The 18,204-nt window shown below is 27.8% G+C and overlaps 1 protein-coding gene across 1 annotated transcript in view; it reads left to right on the top strand.

The window, feature by feature from the left end:
* The window catches only part of LOC111026798, a 76,105-nt gene extending 59,153 nt beyond the window's left edge, over positions 1-16,952 (top strand). Inside the window, exons 4-7 of the mRNA XM_022304941.1 lie at positions 2,023-2,158; positions 6,911-7,044; positions 13,100-13,349; positions 16,633-16,952. Of these exons, the coding sequence (XP_022160633.1) occupies positions 2,023-2,158; positions 6,911-7,044; positions 13,100-13,349; positions 16,633-16,709 (597 nt within the window). The 3' untranslated portion in view covers positions 16,710-16,952. The remainder of the gene's footprint in view (positions 1-2,022; positions 2,159-6,910; positions 7,045-13,099; positions 13,350-16,632) is intronic.
* Positions 16,953-18,204: the final 1,252 nt, after the last annotated feature.

Raw genomic sequence — 18,204 nt, 5'->3', positions numbered from 1 at the left:
TGATATGTAGCTATTCCGCAATCACATTATTTGAATTCCCATGTAATTTGCATAAGCACTTTCAGTTAACAAAAAAAAAAAGAATTATTGAAACAATTCATTGAATCAAAGCTTTAGACCACTTAGTTTTTCTACACATACAGATGTAAAAGTAAATTTTCCATTAACCTATTTAAATATTTAAAACTCCTTCAGAAACTGTAGAGATTGTTGTGATAACGTTTTTTTTTTTTTGTACCTAATTTGTATTATTTAAAAAAAATACCATGCACTTTATGCATACACTCGTTTATTTAATGTTGTCAATAAATTATGTAACAGTAATTCAGTTTATTTTTATCTAAATCCAACTATTTAAACCAACGTTTATATTATTAACATTATATAAATATAGTATTATGAAGTTCGGGCTCATAATAATGAATATTACATGAAATGTTTACGTATATAGCTAGATAGGTACTCAAACGAATAGGTAGGTACACCGTACACTACAATTGAAGAAAAAGTTTATCACTTAAATAGTCGTTCAAATAAAGTAAAAACTTTATTTCAGTGGTGCTATGTTATTTAAAAAAATTGAAAACGGCTGCATGAATATAGTAGACCTTTTGTAGTTTTATACTTAAAAACTGACGGTTTTTAGATTTAGATGTATATTTTTTTTGTTAGATTTTCTGATAATTTTACTCAAATTTGATAGACACAAACACAAGACATTGCCATGAACAAAAACTATACAACTTTGTTAATTTCTCTAAACGTTGAGTGAAATTACTAGCAATTACATTGGTTGTTAATATAATTATTTATCTCAGAAACTGTATCAAAATAAAGTGAACAGGTTAACTACAGTTCTCAAAAAATGATATAAAAATTTTACACAAATAACTTTTATTTTCATTTTGAAGTAGATACTTTAAAAGAGTAGTAAAAACGGCATACTTTGACTTTGAAAAATAAAATAAGAATATTTTTATAGTAAAATAAAAATTTGGAAAATGCAATTACATTATTAAATACATTATTTACTTTTCTCGTGTATCTGGGAAAAGTGATCCTCCTCCCCCCCCCCCAAGTTAAAACAATTTAAGTGAATAAATTATATTATAAGCTTTTTTGTAACAACAGTTATTTTTGATTGACAATTTTAACATATTATTACTCTTACATTGTATTTATAATTATTACAATTCAAGATCAATATAATGTATAACAAAATAATTTAAAATATACTGACAGTAATAAAAGTAAATCACGTAAAACAACTAAATAAATACATTAACTTTTAATCAAAAAACTTCACATATTAACACAAAATTAGTTTAAATATAAAATCATAAATATTGTATATTATTTGTATATTAATTTCACTTTGTCTGGATTCATTTTTTCTTTGATAAAAATATACTTTTTTATTTGCAAACCCTTAACAACATTTAAGGCTTCTTATATAAAATTATTTTTCTCATTACAGATGTTCTTTTAAATAATATACAAGCTAAACATTTTTACCATTAATGAATTAATAGTTTTGTAACTTGCTTTATTTTCGTAGTACAACTAAGTGTAATTAAATGTTCTTATCACTTTCTAAGTCATGTCTAAGAGAGTGCCACACCCGAATGTGTTGTCTTCATTTAGTGTTTAGCTCCATTTCCAATTTTGTTTTGTTGGTTTTAATATTAAAGTGAATACGTCGTTACTTCGCTTTTTCCGTTTTTAAGTTTTTTCGATATTTAATTTTTTCAAGCGAGACAGGTACAAGTTACAAAACTATATTAGTAATGTATATTATATCATATTAGTTTACTAAATAATTATCATAAATATAATTCGTATTTTACTTTTTATTATTGGGAATGTATTAGTTACTCATGGTGAACATTATAATATTTTGATTACCAAACTATGTAGTCATTAAGTTTATACACTACGATACAATTCATTTATATGACGTATACAAATTACAGATTAAAAGTTTAAATTGCTCAATTTGCTGAAATGTAATTTTGTATTTAGGTACAAGAATCCGACGAGAACAAAGTAACCATTGTGAACGTCCAAAGGGAATTGACGGGATATTATAAATGCGAAGTCTCAGCGGACGCACCGCTGTTCCACACCGGTATTAAGACAAAACTCACATACGTCACTAGTAAGTAAAATATTTTTTTTTAAGCAGATTAAACTGCTGTATAATAACTATAGGTTTTGAGTGTACTTCATCAGTGACCAATTCGTTGTAATTCAAATTTAAAGTTAAATCATTTATACGAAAAACAATTCTGAGCTAATAAGACGAGTAGGTCAGAAAATATTTAGTAAATAATAAATACAAATATTTGGTAAACATTTCAACTTTACGATTGTTCCTTTCTGAGTTTTAACCTAACAAAAAACAAAACTGGTAAGAAGGTACAGTTGAAAACTGTTGCTACGTAAATAGTCCCATTTCTTACTGTTTTTTGTTAATTTTCAGATAATTACCAATTGGCCATTAGGATATCCCTACTTTTAATTCCCGCTTCCCCACCTTTTCTTCCAAAATACTTACTAGTAAAATTTGGTACCACAAACAAACACCCAAAATTGAAGATAACAATAAACTAAATACTCCAAAACGTGATGAATGATGACAAAACACATTTTAAAAAAAATAAAAACAATTATCTTTATAAACCCAATATATTCCTTGCTCCGCTGCTGAATTTTAACTGTTAAAGTGGTTAGACCAATATTCTAACAACATAAGCAAATTAATATGTACCTGATATCGTAGTATTATTTTTTTTAAAGTGCATAAAATACAAATGATAATTATTTTATACTGTACCCTATGTCCCCGTCCCTTGCAAGTTGTAACCCGCTATGCCCGGAATAATAATAATAATCATATTATTATTATATTCTTACTATTGCAAAACCATATTACAACGTGAAAGGAAATTCCAAAGTTATTAATACGCACACTTCTGCAGTTCTGCAAAATGTTTAATTATTACATCGTTGTTCGACGACTATATGTTCCATAATATTATATTCTATTTAATATGTGTGTATATGTGTATATTCTACAGATATACATATATATATAGGTATATACATCATGAATAGCGTTTGAGCATATTATTATAAAGCACAAAACCGGGATGATACCATTGTTATGTGTTATATATTATATATACATGTATTTTGCGCATATAGTATAATGTGTACGTATTTACTACTACTACTACTGTTGCCACCATCACTTTACACTACCGTTTCCAACTGGGTAATAATAATAATAATAATAATAATAATAATAATAATAATGATAGTGGAGGTGTTGGTGGTAGATGTGGAGGTGGCGGTGGCGAAATTTCTCTATTGTCCACGCCCGTCCCTTCGGAATCGGTCTGTAAGGATCGTTTACATTTACAATTATTATTATTATGATTATTGTTTTAAATCCTAATCCACGTCGGACATCCAAATGTCAACATATCACAACCGCTAGCTCGACTGATAGATCGCATATACATACGGTTTAAAACGTGCTCTCCAAAAATCAAAACGAACGAATTTAATCCAACGCCAAGGTTGTTTAAGGAGAGTCCAATCAGAAACAGCACAATAAAAAAATAAATACATTTCATCACCAAATCTAAGTGAAAACATATGAAAAAGTTTTCAACAAACTTTGGGGAAAAACTACTGAAATTATTTCAACGAAAATGGTTCGTTACGATTTTCATTGAAACTCCAGCATGTTTTGGAGACTATGTCCTAATATACAAGTCTACCCAAAGGCACAATAATCTTTATATCAAACCTTGACATATATTTTTCATATCACTTTTGCGATAAAAATAGGTAGATCTTTTTAGGGAAAACTATATACTATGTAGATATCATTCACAATATTATAAAATGTGGATAATTTTGATAATAGGTAAATATTATAAAGCGAAAAAAAACGATATTAAACATAATACAACAATGTTAACGTTATTAAGTTCTTTTTTTTTTTTAGTTCAAAGAGAATTATTTTTAATAATTTAACTATTATTATTATATATTTTATAGATTTATGTACCACCTTACTACCTGTATGACTTTATACCTAATACTGATGTACTTTAATAATTATTAGTTAATGTTATACATTCACGAAAATCAATTTGTAAATGTAAGTACTAAGAAGTACTTGTTGGTATGTACTAAATGGTATTGTAAAAGTAAATATATTTGATTTAGAAATCTTATACAAGTAAACAATTGAATTTTTCGGTAATGTTATCATGTAAGATAAATTGACAAAAAAATTTCTGATTAATTTATTCAATTTTAAGACTTTTTAATTCGTGTTTCTAAGCTAGAAATCCAACGCCAAGGTATGAAAAGAAATTAGCAATCGAATGCCAGTTACATTTTACATTGTTCGAATAGTATAACCAACTTGATCCGAACGATTTCTCGGTATAGTAATGGACCAAAGAACTGTGTATATTTTTTGATATTATGAATAATGTATGAATATTAATTCAAAAATATAAGTTTTGATGAAAAAAAACCATCTGAACACTCTCAGATGTACATTTGGGAACGCATTACTGTCAAAGAAATTCAGACTTGCTGCGTATCGCTTGTGTATGCATGAAAATGTTCCGTCCCTTTTGTAAGTGCCCGTCAAGTTTCCTAGGGTATCATAAAAATCTATACCATAATACGTCGAATATTCGCTTCGAGAAATGCATACTAAATGTTTTTTAGCCTTCGTGATACTTAAACTTGTTCACGACGACGTGTTCTGTGTAATTTCGTACAACTTTTAGTTTCTGGAAATAAAAAATAACTGGGTCAGTTAAACATTGCAGTGACATGATTAATGAAACGTATTGAGATAAGCTACAAAAAGCCGGACTAAATCGGTTAATGGATTGAATCATTTTTCTAGCGTCTTCCCCCCCCCCCTAAAAAAAACAGGGGAAGTAGATCATATCATGCAACGTTGCGTTAATAATTTCAAAATTTGGTGATGCACGAGTTTTTTCCAATAATGCTGAAATATTGAATACTAATAAAAAAATAAATAATAATTCAAGTTATTACATTGCACGTATTGTAATGTTGTCCAGGAAATACAAAAAAAAATTTTAACTATTTGAAGATACGATGATATTGTTATCATACATTTTTTATTTCCATAATTATAAGTAGGTAACAAAATGATGGCAAGTCAACATTGAAAGTTGGTAAAGAACAACTCCCCCAGCACAAGTAAATAGCAGTAAATATACAATTTTTTTATGTCTTATTATATTTATGAAAAAATGGGGGGAAAATGTCCGCATCGGAACATTTTTCGGGGGGAAAATGTCCTACTACGCCAAAAACAGTCGAGGGGAAAATGTCCGGGGGGAAATTGTCCGGATACCAGGGCGCATTACATGAAAGTATATATTTTCTTTTAGTTAACCTACTTATATCTGTAAGTAAAATAAAATAAAATATATTCTTCGAAGAGAATTTAGGTAATTTATAAAATATAATACCTGTTATTAATTTAAAAAAAATTCCCATTAATACTGTTTTTGATTACTTTGATTACACTTAAAATTCTTACATAATTTTTAGTTAGGTAATTTTTTTCAAATTTCCAATTATTGTGTATAAAACTATATTTTATTTTATCATGACAGTCAACGATCCATATTGTATTATATGGTAAAGTACAAAATGTTTTTCAGAAAATGTTTATGTTTTATCGTCTGATTTTTGGTTAATAGTCAATTGTAGTTTATAGAAACGGAGTGATGCAATAAAAATACACAAGGGAAAAATAATTCTCACCACTCGTCTTGATACAACAAATGAATATAACTTTATTGACTAATTCGTATTATGTGTCGAAAGTTGAGCATTTATTATTTATAAATGCCCAGCCAAATATTTCAAACCATAATATTTACATGCGTCTCATACAAAAATCTTCTTCGTGTAGTTTTATTGTGTAAAAAGGAAAATATTTTTATAAAATTATAATATTCGAACTAGTAGTTTCTGAGGTATTAAATATTATAAACTAAAAATAATATAGGTTAGGAAAGTATGGTATGATGATTTGAAAATTAAAGTAATTAATATAAATCTACCACCACTTTATAGTTTATAAGCATTTCACAAGTATAATAAATACTAGATTCATTAAGTACTTGATTATTTTACATTTTTTGTAGTACCGTCACATTTAAGGACAATTATCCTAAGAATATACATTTTAACAGCTGTAACTGAATTGGTTGCCGTTTACATTTTTGATGTATCACACTGACCACTACTGGTCGAGTTGTTTCACACTTTTCGCAGTAAGGTGGCCAATTACACATATTTCTCTTCCCACATTTACAGGTTGAAGACTGAAAATATGATAATTGTTATTAGTAATAGAGAAGACGGGAACCAAAAAAAAAACTTTAATAAAATACCAATTTTAAACGGGTACCAGCTACTAATTCTACCAGAAGGAACTCGGGAACCAATTCGGTATCAGCTATTTTAAAACCCAGAAACTCAGAAATTAATTATTAGTCGTTCGATTTTTATTTAATTCTCATTTGAAAAGTTTATACCATCACACGATACTAATTAAATGGTGCACAAATCTCAAGTATCCTAAAATATGGAACCCATATTTAAAAAATCCAATAATCAGATTTCTAATAGCTTCGTTATTAAAGAAAACAGTGAGTGGGCATGGTTGGTGAATCATTCTGTACGTCGGGTATATTATTATGAAACTTATGAGTAAGATACAATATGTATTCAGAAATAAATAAACATATTTTATTCCAACAAAATTTTGGTACACATTGTAATGTATGTACCGTATACTAATATTTACTCCATCATTATACTATTTCAGATGAACCGTCATTCCCTCCGACGTTGCAGTCGAACAGAATGAAGTACTCAGCGGGTGATCTAATTAACGTCAGTTGCATTGCAGGCGAAAGCTATCCAGCTGTCAACATTAGTTGGTTCTTAAATAATCAAACGGTATTTTTCCATATTTAATTTAATTTATGTCATTGAAACACAAATCCACTTGAAAAGTTAAAACGTTCCGTTTTGTTTCGTGATTGTTGTTAATTGATAATTATCATTTAAGTTATGTACTATGTACATTTGAAAAACAACACATAATTATAAATACTATGATATATGTGTGTTAGAAATTGAACTATTTTTTAAAATTAAAATTTATGCTATTAGCATTGATTAAATATATTATTTTAATTTATACTTACTTAATATATTATATTTGATCAATCTTATTAGGATTTGAAAACTAAAAAACCATTTGAAAAAAACTCATAAACAAATACTTACCTAGATAAGTTTTAAAAAAAATCACTATCTAATTTCTATTAATTAAAATGTTTACAAAATTCATTGTTTATATAAGACATAATTCGGTAGTGCATACCATTTAATGTATTGTATACATTTTAAATATATTAATTAATTTTAAGATGAAGACTCAAAATAAGTTTGATATAATATCACAAAATTCAGTAATTTGTTACAATATTGGAATTTTTAAAATATCTCAGTCGTAAAGCATATTTAAAATAACAAACATTATTGCTATCCATTATTAAAGTACATATTATGCTTAAGACAACAAATGGTTTTAAGATAAACTGAAATAAACATGCCAGAATCACCACAGGGCAAGATCTGAAAATGTAAATACGTAATCTGATTTGTATTGAGGTAATACTTAAATAAGCTATACTATAAAATATATAATAGACTTTAATATTTTTATTAAAAACAACTTCAAAGAAAAACACTTTCGACTAAGTACATATTATTATGTATTTATAATACCTTAAGGTTGCAAATAATTAACATCATTTTGTATAAACGAGAATTCAAAAAGGTAATATTTAATTCAATTTTAAAAATATGATTGCTGGCTTTAAAAGTTGTATTTCGTTTACTTTCGGTAATTACAATATTTTATTTATACCTAGTTAATATAATTTTTGATTTAAAAGTAAATAATGATAAATTAACCTGGTAAATATTATATTATATAATTTAAAGTACCTATATTAAATAGTAATAAAGGAAAATATTCCATTATTTTGTATACCTAACAAAAACATTGATAACACAATTGTATTCAAAACAAAACAATTTATATTTTTATTCGTCGATCTAAAGTTTTTATCACTTTAATCAATTCTCTTTGCATTATTAACAGTTTAAGTTAAAGTTTTTTTTAAATCTCGAATGCTAAAATATGGAAGAAAATGATACAGTCAGTAAGTATAGTATCAGTATAAAGAAAAAAGAAACATTTTCTTCATTTCAAATTTTAAACATTTATACAAATTTAAAACTCAAGCCACATTAATATCAAATAAATATTCAATATAATCACTTTAAAGTCAATTACAGCTGTATATTTTTAGTATAGAAATAAATCCCAACACCGTTTAGTTTAAATTATGGCTAAAAATGTTACAATACATTATTTAAATATATTAATTTATACAGACAACTATAGCATTAATATTGGTGGTCATATGTAAATTAAATCCAAAGTCCCGTACCTTAAATCGTACAGGTATGCCTATTATATAGGTATGCATGTTTGAAATAAAACAAAATGTATAGTATTATAATGAATTATAATTAAGACACTATATAGGGTAATAAAGTAAATACTTTGGATTAAAGATTCAGAAAGCCCCGTAGCTCCCAAGTGTCTTTGTCTAAATGCAATTCCAGCCGCCAAAAAAAGGCGTTTCAGTTGTATACACGCAAGTTTCAATAGCAATAGTGTTATAAGTGTTTGAAATTAATTTTGTTTCAATATTAGGTACACCTATCTCATAAATCATAGTATACAGTCATTAACCATATAGATAAACACAGCTCTAGAAGTTCATACTAGAAAAAACAACATAATTTTGCAATTATTAGCTATCTAGAAGAACATGGTAAACAGAAGAACACCTTTAGAACACTGTAGAATCACACAAACACACAACCTGGTAAACCCATTGATGTATTATTATAATACTAGAATGTCAAATTAGTGGGAACAAGCGCGAAGTCGGAGTGAAGAGTATAGCTAGGATTTAATAGTTACATAAAAGTTAAAAAAGCGTTCCTCCTTTTCGTCAATAAAATTCAATAAGTATAATATATCGTATGTCCACAAAAACAGGATACCTACCTCTATAACTCAGTTACTTGGGTTACTCAGTACTCTGTACATATTTAAAAATTCTGTTTGGGTGACATGAGACCAAACTATTGGATCATAAATTCCTATGACTTACAATTTGTTAAGTCTTATATTTTGGGCTGCTTTTGTGCAACTTCACTTTTGTTGCGTATCTTGTTTTCTCTGACACACGGTATATTGTATACGCCTATAATACATCTATTTAGATGCAAATGTTTATAAAACTTCAGTATCAATAATCTCATTAGACAACCCTTTTTCTATAATCATTATCATGACAAGATCACTAACTCTGTTTTTGTCGACCTTAAGTTAATTTTGATGATTCTCCTTATACATGAACTCGTACAACGTATACATCCAAAATATTAAGTGACATCGTTGATTATAAATAATAATATTTATAATATTTATAATCAATTATGGTACTTAATTATTAAAAACTTTACCCATTGAACCCATCGTCACCCATGGTTTTTTTAATTTTAATCAGGAGGAGCCAAAGTAATAACATGGGGGGCCTAAAAACGTCTAGGTTTGGGCTAAGCTCCCCCATCCTCTAGACCCACTAGTTAAGGCAATTTTAAGGTGCCTACGTATCTTCTTTTTTATGGATTACCTAATACCTATATTATATTTATGTGTAGAAATATTACATTTATACGTAATATAAATGTATTATATTAAATATAATATGTAATATATGTATTTATATTCTCATTTTAATTTCTCTAATTCGCATTCAGCAAACAATGGTAATAAAATTGTCGTTTGAAATGCACATATTGCCAGTAGTAGTTTTGGGCGCCTTTACTTTTATTGTCGTGTAACAACACTGGTGGCGACCAACTATAATAATTAATGTTTAACATTCTACCGTGGGACAATAAAATTACAGTCGAAGGCTAAAAACTAAATCGCGCCCACTGAACCAATAATTGCATTCAACGCGCGTAAATGCATTACGGAAACGCATCATTACCATTTGTCCGTATAAAGTCGTATGTAAAACTTGAAAATAATGCTGGAGTGTGAGTTATTATTAATCGTTGTAATATTCAAACAATTTCCATAATATTTTGACCCCATAAACTCCGGTCCGTCGGCGCAGCATTTTGGCCGCTGTCGAACATTAAACGTTCAAATACAAGTTTGTACAAACACAATTATCCTGTTAGGTACGCGATTGTTTTGCACCGTTGTAATTGCGAGCAAAATAAATACTTTTCAATCGTCCACTGCGGAGCTTCCTAAACACTCGGGTAAACAAACCGAAAAAAAAATCAGCGGCATCGAAAAGCGCGTCTGCTTTTAGTGTATAATAATAATAATTTGCTACCTGTTACTCGGTACCCATACACGTCATGTACGCCCGACTGACCGACCAAACTCGTACGTTTTAACAACAACAATATAATTCGAACACGAATATAATTATGTATCCACCTACCCATTCAGTATTTTTCGTTGCATTTGCCGATCACCACAAACTATAATAATAATTAATAATAATAATAATTACTAAACTACGACAAAATACGTTTCGACATATTCAAAGATTGATTCACCGTAAAGAACGATATTATATAATGTTCTCGCATTCTGCACGACTATTATATATTATTATAGTTTATGTAAATAATAATCGTGAATAAAGTGCATCATATATTATTATATTAATAAAAAGGTTTTCCTTTTATAACGTTCAAGGACGCGTTCTTTCCAAACTCTGAGTGAATATTATACTACTATAATACTACTACATGAGTGTTATGACTTAATGAGTAAGTACCAATAAGGCTATAACACCAATGTGTTATCCCGAGTAACACATAATTACTTAGGTGATATTTGAGTTACTTATTTATTGTGTTTACTTACCTATTATTACATAGATGCGTGATATTAATATAACAATTAGACTACAGATTGCATCATTATTATTTGTGCAAGCCATTCAAATAAAATTCTTAATTATTTTTTTTATCTAATGTAGTTGATACGCTTTGACTTTCGGTTAGTCTTCTTTTGTGTTGTCTAAAGCAAAACTTTTTTTTTACTATATTTTCAATAAGGTTTGTTATCATAAACAATTTTTTTCCTGCAAATACTATCATTATATATATATACTTTATTTTAATTAAAAAAAGATACATAATTCTATTTACCCATTATTAAGAGGATTATTCTTAGTTTATCTCATAAATAAATTTAACAAAGTGATAAAATTAAAATTAAATTACTTAATAAATGGGTATTTAAGTCTTAAATTGAAAACTTTTATATAATAAAACGCGAATACCCATAAATACCGACTTATGTTGTTTACCCAAGGCACGCTTTCGTTGCTCTACTCTCCTTTTTTTCTAAAATCGTACCCACATTTGATCCATTTTCCGGTATTTCATAAATCATAATTTTGAAGTTTATGTCCAACCTGTGAAGTATGGCTCATAAAGTCATAAAATCTTGGTACTATAAATTGATTTAAAACTTTAAGCCGTTGCTATAATCAAACAAATTCATAATAAATATACATAATATAACGTCAAAATTCATTGAATCAATTTAATTTCTGAGCAAAGCGAAAATGTTTTTTGTAGAGCGTTTCGATCAGATAATAATATTATCAGCACGTGGTATAGTAGTTCTAAAAGTACCCATGTTATTTATAATATGTTTTACTTCACAAATTTAGTATAGAAAGATCACGAATATATCAACTAAACTTGTACGCCACTGAGCCTCTATTAAGGGACTTCGTAACTACATGTGTTGACGTGTTAACGAATGAATAACACATCACATTTTACGTTCAGATTAATCCATTTAACTTCATGATTTGTGATTTTATATTATTATATACCTAGTGAATTTATCTGTTATTGCATTGAACAATAAAAATAGTCTTTACATTTTCTTTAATATTTTAATTTACAAACAAGTTATAAGCATTTTGAAATTGTAAATTTGTTATAAATATTAAAATATACATAACTTGTTTTAAAATTAAAATATTACAAAAAATCCCAAACAATATTTTTATCTTTAAATCCAATAACAGGTCGATTCCCTATAAAAAGAAATAATATCAAAAATATTAAATAACTTATCTACTCAAATGGATTATTTCAAAAATCAAACTACACTATAACAATTATAAAAATATTATATTTTATAATAAGCAATTTAAAACAATATGCAAAGATTGAGTTTAAACCTTCGATTTTCACTCTATCTCGTATACAAATGGCTCTAGGGACACGGGACACCCCTTTTTGGGTTACCATAAGACACTATTTAGAATTTTAGACTATAGCTAGCCCATACTGTCGTTCATAAAAATAAATACCATTACTGCGGTAATATCAATAACAGGCGGAGGCGTTACAAAAAAATAGTATCCATATGTGTGGCTCGTGGGATAAATCAATTTCGGTCTCGACCGAAATGCACGTGCCACACACGCCACCCACGACTGAAATAGTTTACTTTCCTCCCTTGCCACAAACATACTATTTTATACCAGCAATTGCCGTGAATTTAAATATTAAATCGAGAGTAATTATTGTATTTTATATTATTTGAATGAACTAAAGCTACCAACATTATTAAAATTAACTAACAAAAACCTGAGGTGTTATAAAAAGTACATTTTGATACCTATAGTCCATTTAAATGTACAGAGTTATGAAATAATTATGACTACATAACTTTTTATAGAATTGAGTATTTATCTACCAATTAATCAACTCTCGTTTTTAAAAATAAATCTAATTTATACACAACAATTTATGAAACATATTGTTATTCGTTTTTTTTTTTTATTGTTTTTATTCTATTCAGGCGCAAACCATGAAATCGGTACGTATCAAGACTGCTTTCGAACAAAATAAAGTTACCGAAATGGTGGTCATGAGATCGTATCTAATGACAAGAGCTAATACGTTGTTATTTCCGACTGGCCGCATTAAAGTAATGTGTGAAATTTCTCAATTCGACTTGTACAAATCGTCGTCTGAAATAGAACTGGTTGACAACGCACCACCAAAATCGGCGCAGGTCATCGCTCCGAGTCTGTCACCACATTCTACAGGTAAAATAAGATTAATCGCTAAAAATTGTGGAAACTGGCGTAGTCTAGCGTACCCCCTATCAATCTACATATTATTATATTATACTGAATATCGATCATTCAATTTTATTCAAACTTTGGTTTAATTGTATACTTACCTAATTATGTCGATAACTGATAAGTACCTGTATAAAGGCACATAATTGGCTGTAATCAATCGAATTTCGTAATGACAAATGAATGAATTATACAATTATAATTTATACTACCCATTTTATTAGGGTCTCATCAGTCATCGTGCTGCTTGATATGGGTAGTACCTACTGTGGTAGATATACAGTATAGTTACTATAATATATCAATCAATAACACATTTAAACATATCTATAGTAAAATTATTGAAAAAGTTACGAAAGCTAAGAATTTGTAAATATAAAATAAATTTTGAGAGGATGTGGTGATTAAGAGAGCCCCTTTTTCCAAATATTATTAATAATTCATTTATAAAAAAAGGTGGGCATGACGGAACCCTACTGCTGTATGTCTGTACAGTAGGTGCCCAGAGGGGTCGCTATAACGGATGTGTTAAATTTAAATTCTATGACATAAAATCATTGTATACGAAAACCGATTCTGAGAGAAGATGGTCATCCGTCATCCCATAATATTACTAAGTATATTTTATGATATTATTGTTATTAAAGTATCCAACTCATTTTACTACTAGGCAATAGTAATACAGTAGGTAAGCTAAAAAATTGCATTTTAAAATGTTATTGCGTGTATACAATTAAAGTGTAGGTACTCTCGATTATCCGCGAGCGGATTATCCACGTTGAGGATTTATCCGCTATCTTCCGCGGAATCGTCTACATACCTATATGTATACAAAAAAATATACATATATTATATCTTTCCATTATAAATCATTATAGGTTTAACTTGGTTGTGAATTTGTGATAGCCGATTACTCGATAACGACGTAAAATACAATTTATTTTTTATTAATACACGTGTACATTGTACATCATTATCGGTTTAGTTGATTTCTAGAAGAACAAGACGATACAACTCTGTGTGACAAAATTTTATTAAAAAAACTTCAATCACAAGTTAAAAAGAAGAGTTTTCAAACGAAGAAGCAACAACTTGTGACTGATTTTTTTGCTCATAAATAATTTATAATTTTTATTAATTTTTCATTATACATACATGCGTATCTTTTTTAATAATATGTAATAATAATTTTCAATTTCAAATTCCAATTTATTTTTTATTATAAAATTTAATTTTGAGGATTATCCGCGAAATTCGTTAATCCGTAGATGTCCTGCCACCCTAATCCACGGATAATCGAGAGTACTCTGTATATAATTATTTGTGGAGAAATAATAAAATTGTGTACTAGAAGCTAGTAAAAATAAATTAAATTAAAAAATTATAAATATATACTTAAAAATGTCAAGTACCCTCGATAATATGTTTAAATTGCAACAAAATATATATTTAATAAATATCTTATTCTTTATTTAAAAATCTAACTTCGTCCAAATTTAAACATAAAATATCTATAAAAAAATAGTTTTTTTTAGATTTTATGGGTTACAGAATGAACTATTTCTAAGAAACATTGTTTTACATATTCAATCCTTAGCTGAAATAAATATAACATTTATTATGTTTTTAGCTACCTACAAAATTATTTGAAAATTATAGTGATTTTGATGAATTTTGTCAACATTTGAACTCTAAATGCTGATAAAAAAAAAACCACGCTTATAAATCTTTAATATTTCTCAAATACTATTATTATAACTTGTAAGAATCTTGTATCACATTTTCAAGCTTATTGAAAGAGACAAAATTTTTTTGATCGACAGTAAATAACCTAAAAAGTGTCAAAATATTTTGAAAATTGTATTTTGAATGGAAAATAATAAAATATTCGATGAAATTTCTAACGACTTTTTGTTTTTGAATAACAACAAAATCAGAAAAATTTTCGATGAGAATTCGTTAATTTACGGGTCGTGGCCCATGGATAAATATTCAATGTCGAAAAATTTTTCAAACACTCATCAAAAATGAATTTGACTTCCCAGTAAACTTTATTTTTTGTTAAAGTTAGGAAAACTTCCAAGAAATCTTATATTAAATATTCAAACGTTAGCTATAAAAAAAAAATGTTTATGAATTCCCAACTACAAAATAATTTTCAAAATATTATGATTTTGACGAAATTAACAAAATTCTAACTTCAAACGCTCATCAAAAATCATCGTAAATTTACAGACACAAATTGCCATATAAGCATTGGATAAAATTTTAAATCTACTTAATCAAGGTCATTTGTTTTTGAGTTACACCAAAAAAAGTCTAACTAAGTCGATTTTTGTCAAAAACTCGTTTCGTGTAAAAATATGTTGTTCATAGTTTTTATTTTTGTGGGTTTTCCCGAGACTTATGATAATACGCTACTTGAAATTTGTACTTTTTACTACCCAAAGAAATTACCTTTTCTACCAGAAAAGATGATTAAGCAGAAAATTGAAGCATTTTTAAAAGGAAAGGCAAGACACTACAAATAAAAAAAAAAAACATCATTATAAAATTAATATATGCCCCCTCAGAATCTAAAATGTTGCAACATATTACACTTGAAGCAGTGGCGAGGCCAGGAGATTTTTCTTTAACTACTTCAGGGGTTGGTTTAACTGGAATCTTCTATAAGTTTAGCATACTGATATCGAAGTTTTAAAATTTAGGTTTCAGTTCCAGTATGGCTTAACAAATTTGTATTTGCAGTAACTCGCATAGAACATAGAAATTAATTTTTATTTTTCTTAAAAATTTCGTGGATGTGATTACAGCCCCCCCCCTATAACCTCCCCTGGCTACACCACTGACTTTATGTATGTTGTAAAATATAAAAACATACACTTTGAAAATTGTTATATTAACAGCAGTTAACGGCTACAGAACCTACTACAAGTTACAACAATGATGTGAAATGCATTAGAAAACGTTTTTTATTTTTTCATGTATAGAACTATAGAAGTATGAAAGTATTACATACCTAATAATGTAACTAACTTTCACTAAAAGTAACGAAGATTCTCGATAGGTATTCCAATCTGTATTATCTGATTTTGAGAAAGTGTATTTACTTTTGCATGTCTATTGTTGCATGAACATATTGGTAAATGGGAGACAAATATAACAAAATATTAAGCCACTGATCATTTCTATATAAATATTAAATATTAACCATTTGTTCTTATCGTAAAATATTTCTAACTTTTAGGTAAAGCTCCGAGATTACAGAATTGGGCATCGATTACGTTCATCGTGTTGTTTATCGCCAACACCAAACTACTGTAATCATAGGTAATATTCATAACTGAGATGGAACTGACCGGCTACGTTACACAATTATTCAAATAATACAATAAAATATAAAATAATAGAAAGTCGATATAGTCTTATAATACATAAGATAATTAAAAATATATATTATAATGATGTTTACCTATTGACCTGTGCAAGCACTAGATTTTTTAAGTTAATGTGTTCTATTAATTTGTTGATTATGTGTAATTATTATTGTTAAGCTGATAAAAATAAATTATTTGGTATAATAATGGTTGTTATTATTTATTGTGTAACAGTTATGAATATTATTTTTGCCAATGATCATCTTCTGACCAATGGTCACTCTACAGTTCAAGATGACAAGAGCAAGTAACAGATTTATTTCAGAGTAAAAATCTCGGAGACCGTTATTTATAAAATATAATGGTATTATAGGTAAAGTATTGCCTAATAAATAACATTCCATGAGCTTTTGGGGTGAGCGTAAGTAAGTAAAAGGAAGTAAATGGATGTACCAACCTATATTAAACTATTTTGCCAATGTGTAAACATATTTGAGGCGTTGAGCTAAGTGCCTAAGTACATCAATTGTCAAGTGATAAAATCGAATAAGCACATATTTTAGTTGAATAAAAAAAAATGTTAACAACAATAATAATACCTACCTAGTACCTACTTACACATTTAACCTTGGAAAGTAATAGCTATTGCCTATTATCATAGGAGTCATGTCTAGTGTCTACTTACCCTAATACGAAATACTGGATAGATAGGTACACAACTTTTCGGAAGAAAGTGTGAAAACTGAAGAAAAAAATTAAAATTTAGGTAATATAAGTATGACTAATACTAATAATTTTGCATACAGTAAGTGGTAGAATAAAATATTTTACAACATCCACAAATATTTAGATATTACATTAGGTATAATATTACGTATAAGAAGTACGAGTGTTGAACTGTGAAAATTGGGATTTATCTATGTCGTATAATATTGTAATAGACTGTGGTGCAAAACTAAGACACGTACCAAGTGTCCGATTAAGTTTACATAGACAGGTACATAGAAAGATCGACTTATTTGCATTACGACATTAAGCTTGCAATTAATGAACAAATCTCAGATATTTATAAATTATAAGAACTAGCGTATGAAAACATTGCAACACCTATAATATCAATAAGTCAAGCAATAATAATTGAAAGAGAAATATCATACCATTAAAATGTTAATAATAAAATCGTGCAAAAAATCAATGAATGAACGTCTTGGTGAAATAAGTGAAGCTGAAAAAATATGTTTATTTATTGTATTATTTCTTTGTACAATAGCCTATAAATTTGTCGGAAGGGCAATGCTCCGATTGTTTACATTATTCAATTCACTTTCATCTACCTAATCGTCTGCAATGTATTAGGTAGTTTCTGTATTTCTAAATAATAAAACATTTATTAAAAACTTTATACTAATAAGTTATTAAAGTAAATACCCTATAACTGTAAT

Source organism: Myzus persicae, unplaced genomic scaffold (assembly GCF_001856785.1).
Source record: "Myzus persicae strain clone G006 unplaced genomic scaffold, MPER_G0061.0, whole genome shotgun sequence".
Lineage (NCBI taxonomy): Eukaryota > Metazoa > Arthropoda > Insecta > Hemiptera > Aphididae > Myzus > Myzus persicae.
The sequence above is the reverse complement of the archived record's forward strand: the minus strand, read 5'-3'. Positions and strand labels throughout refer to the sequence as shown.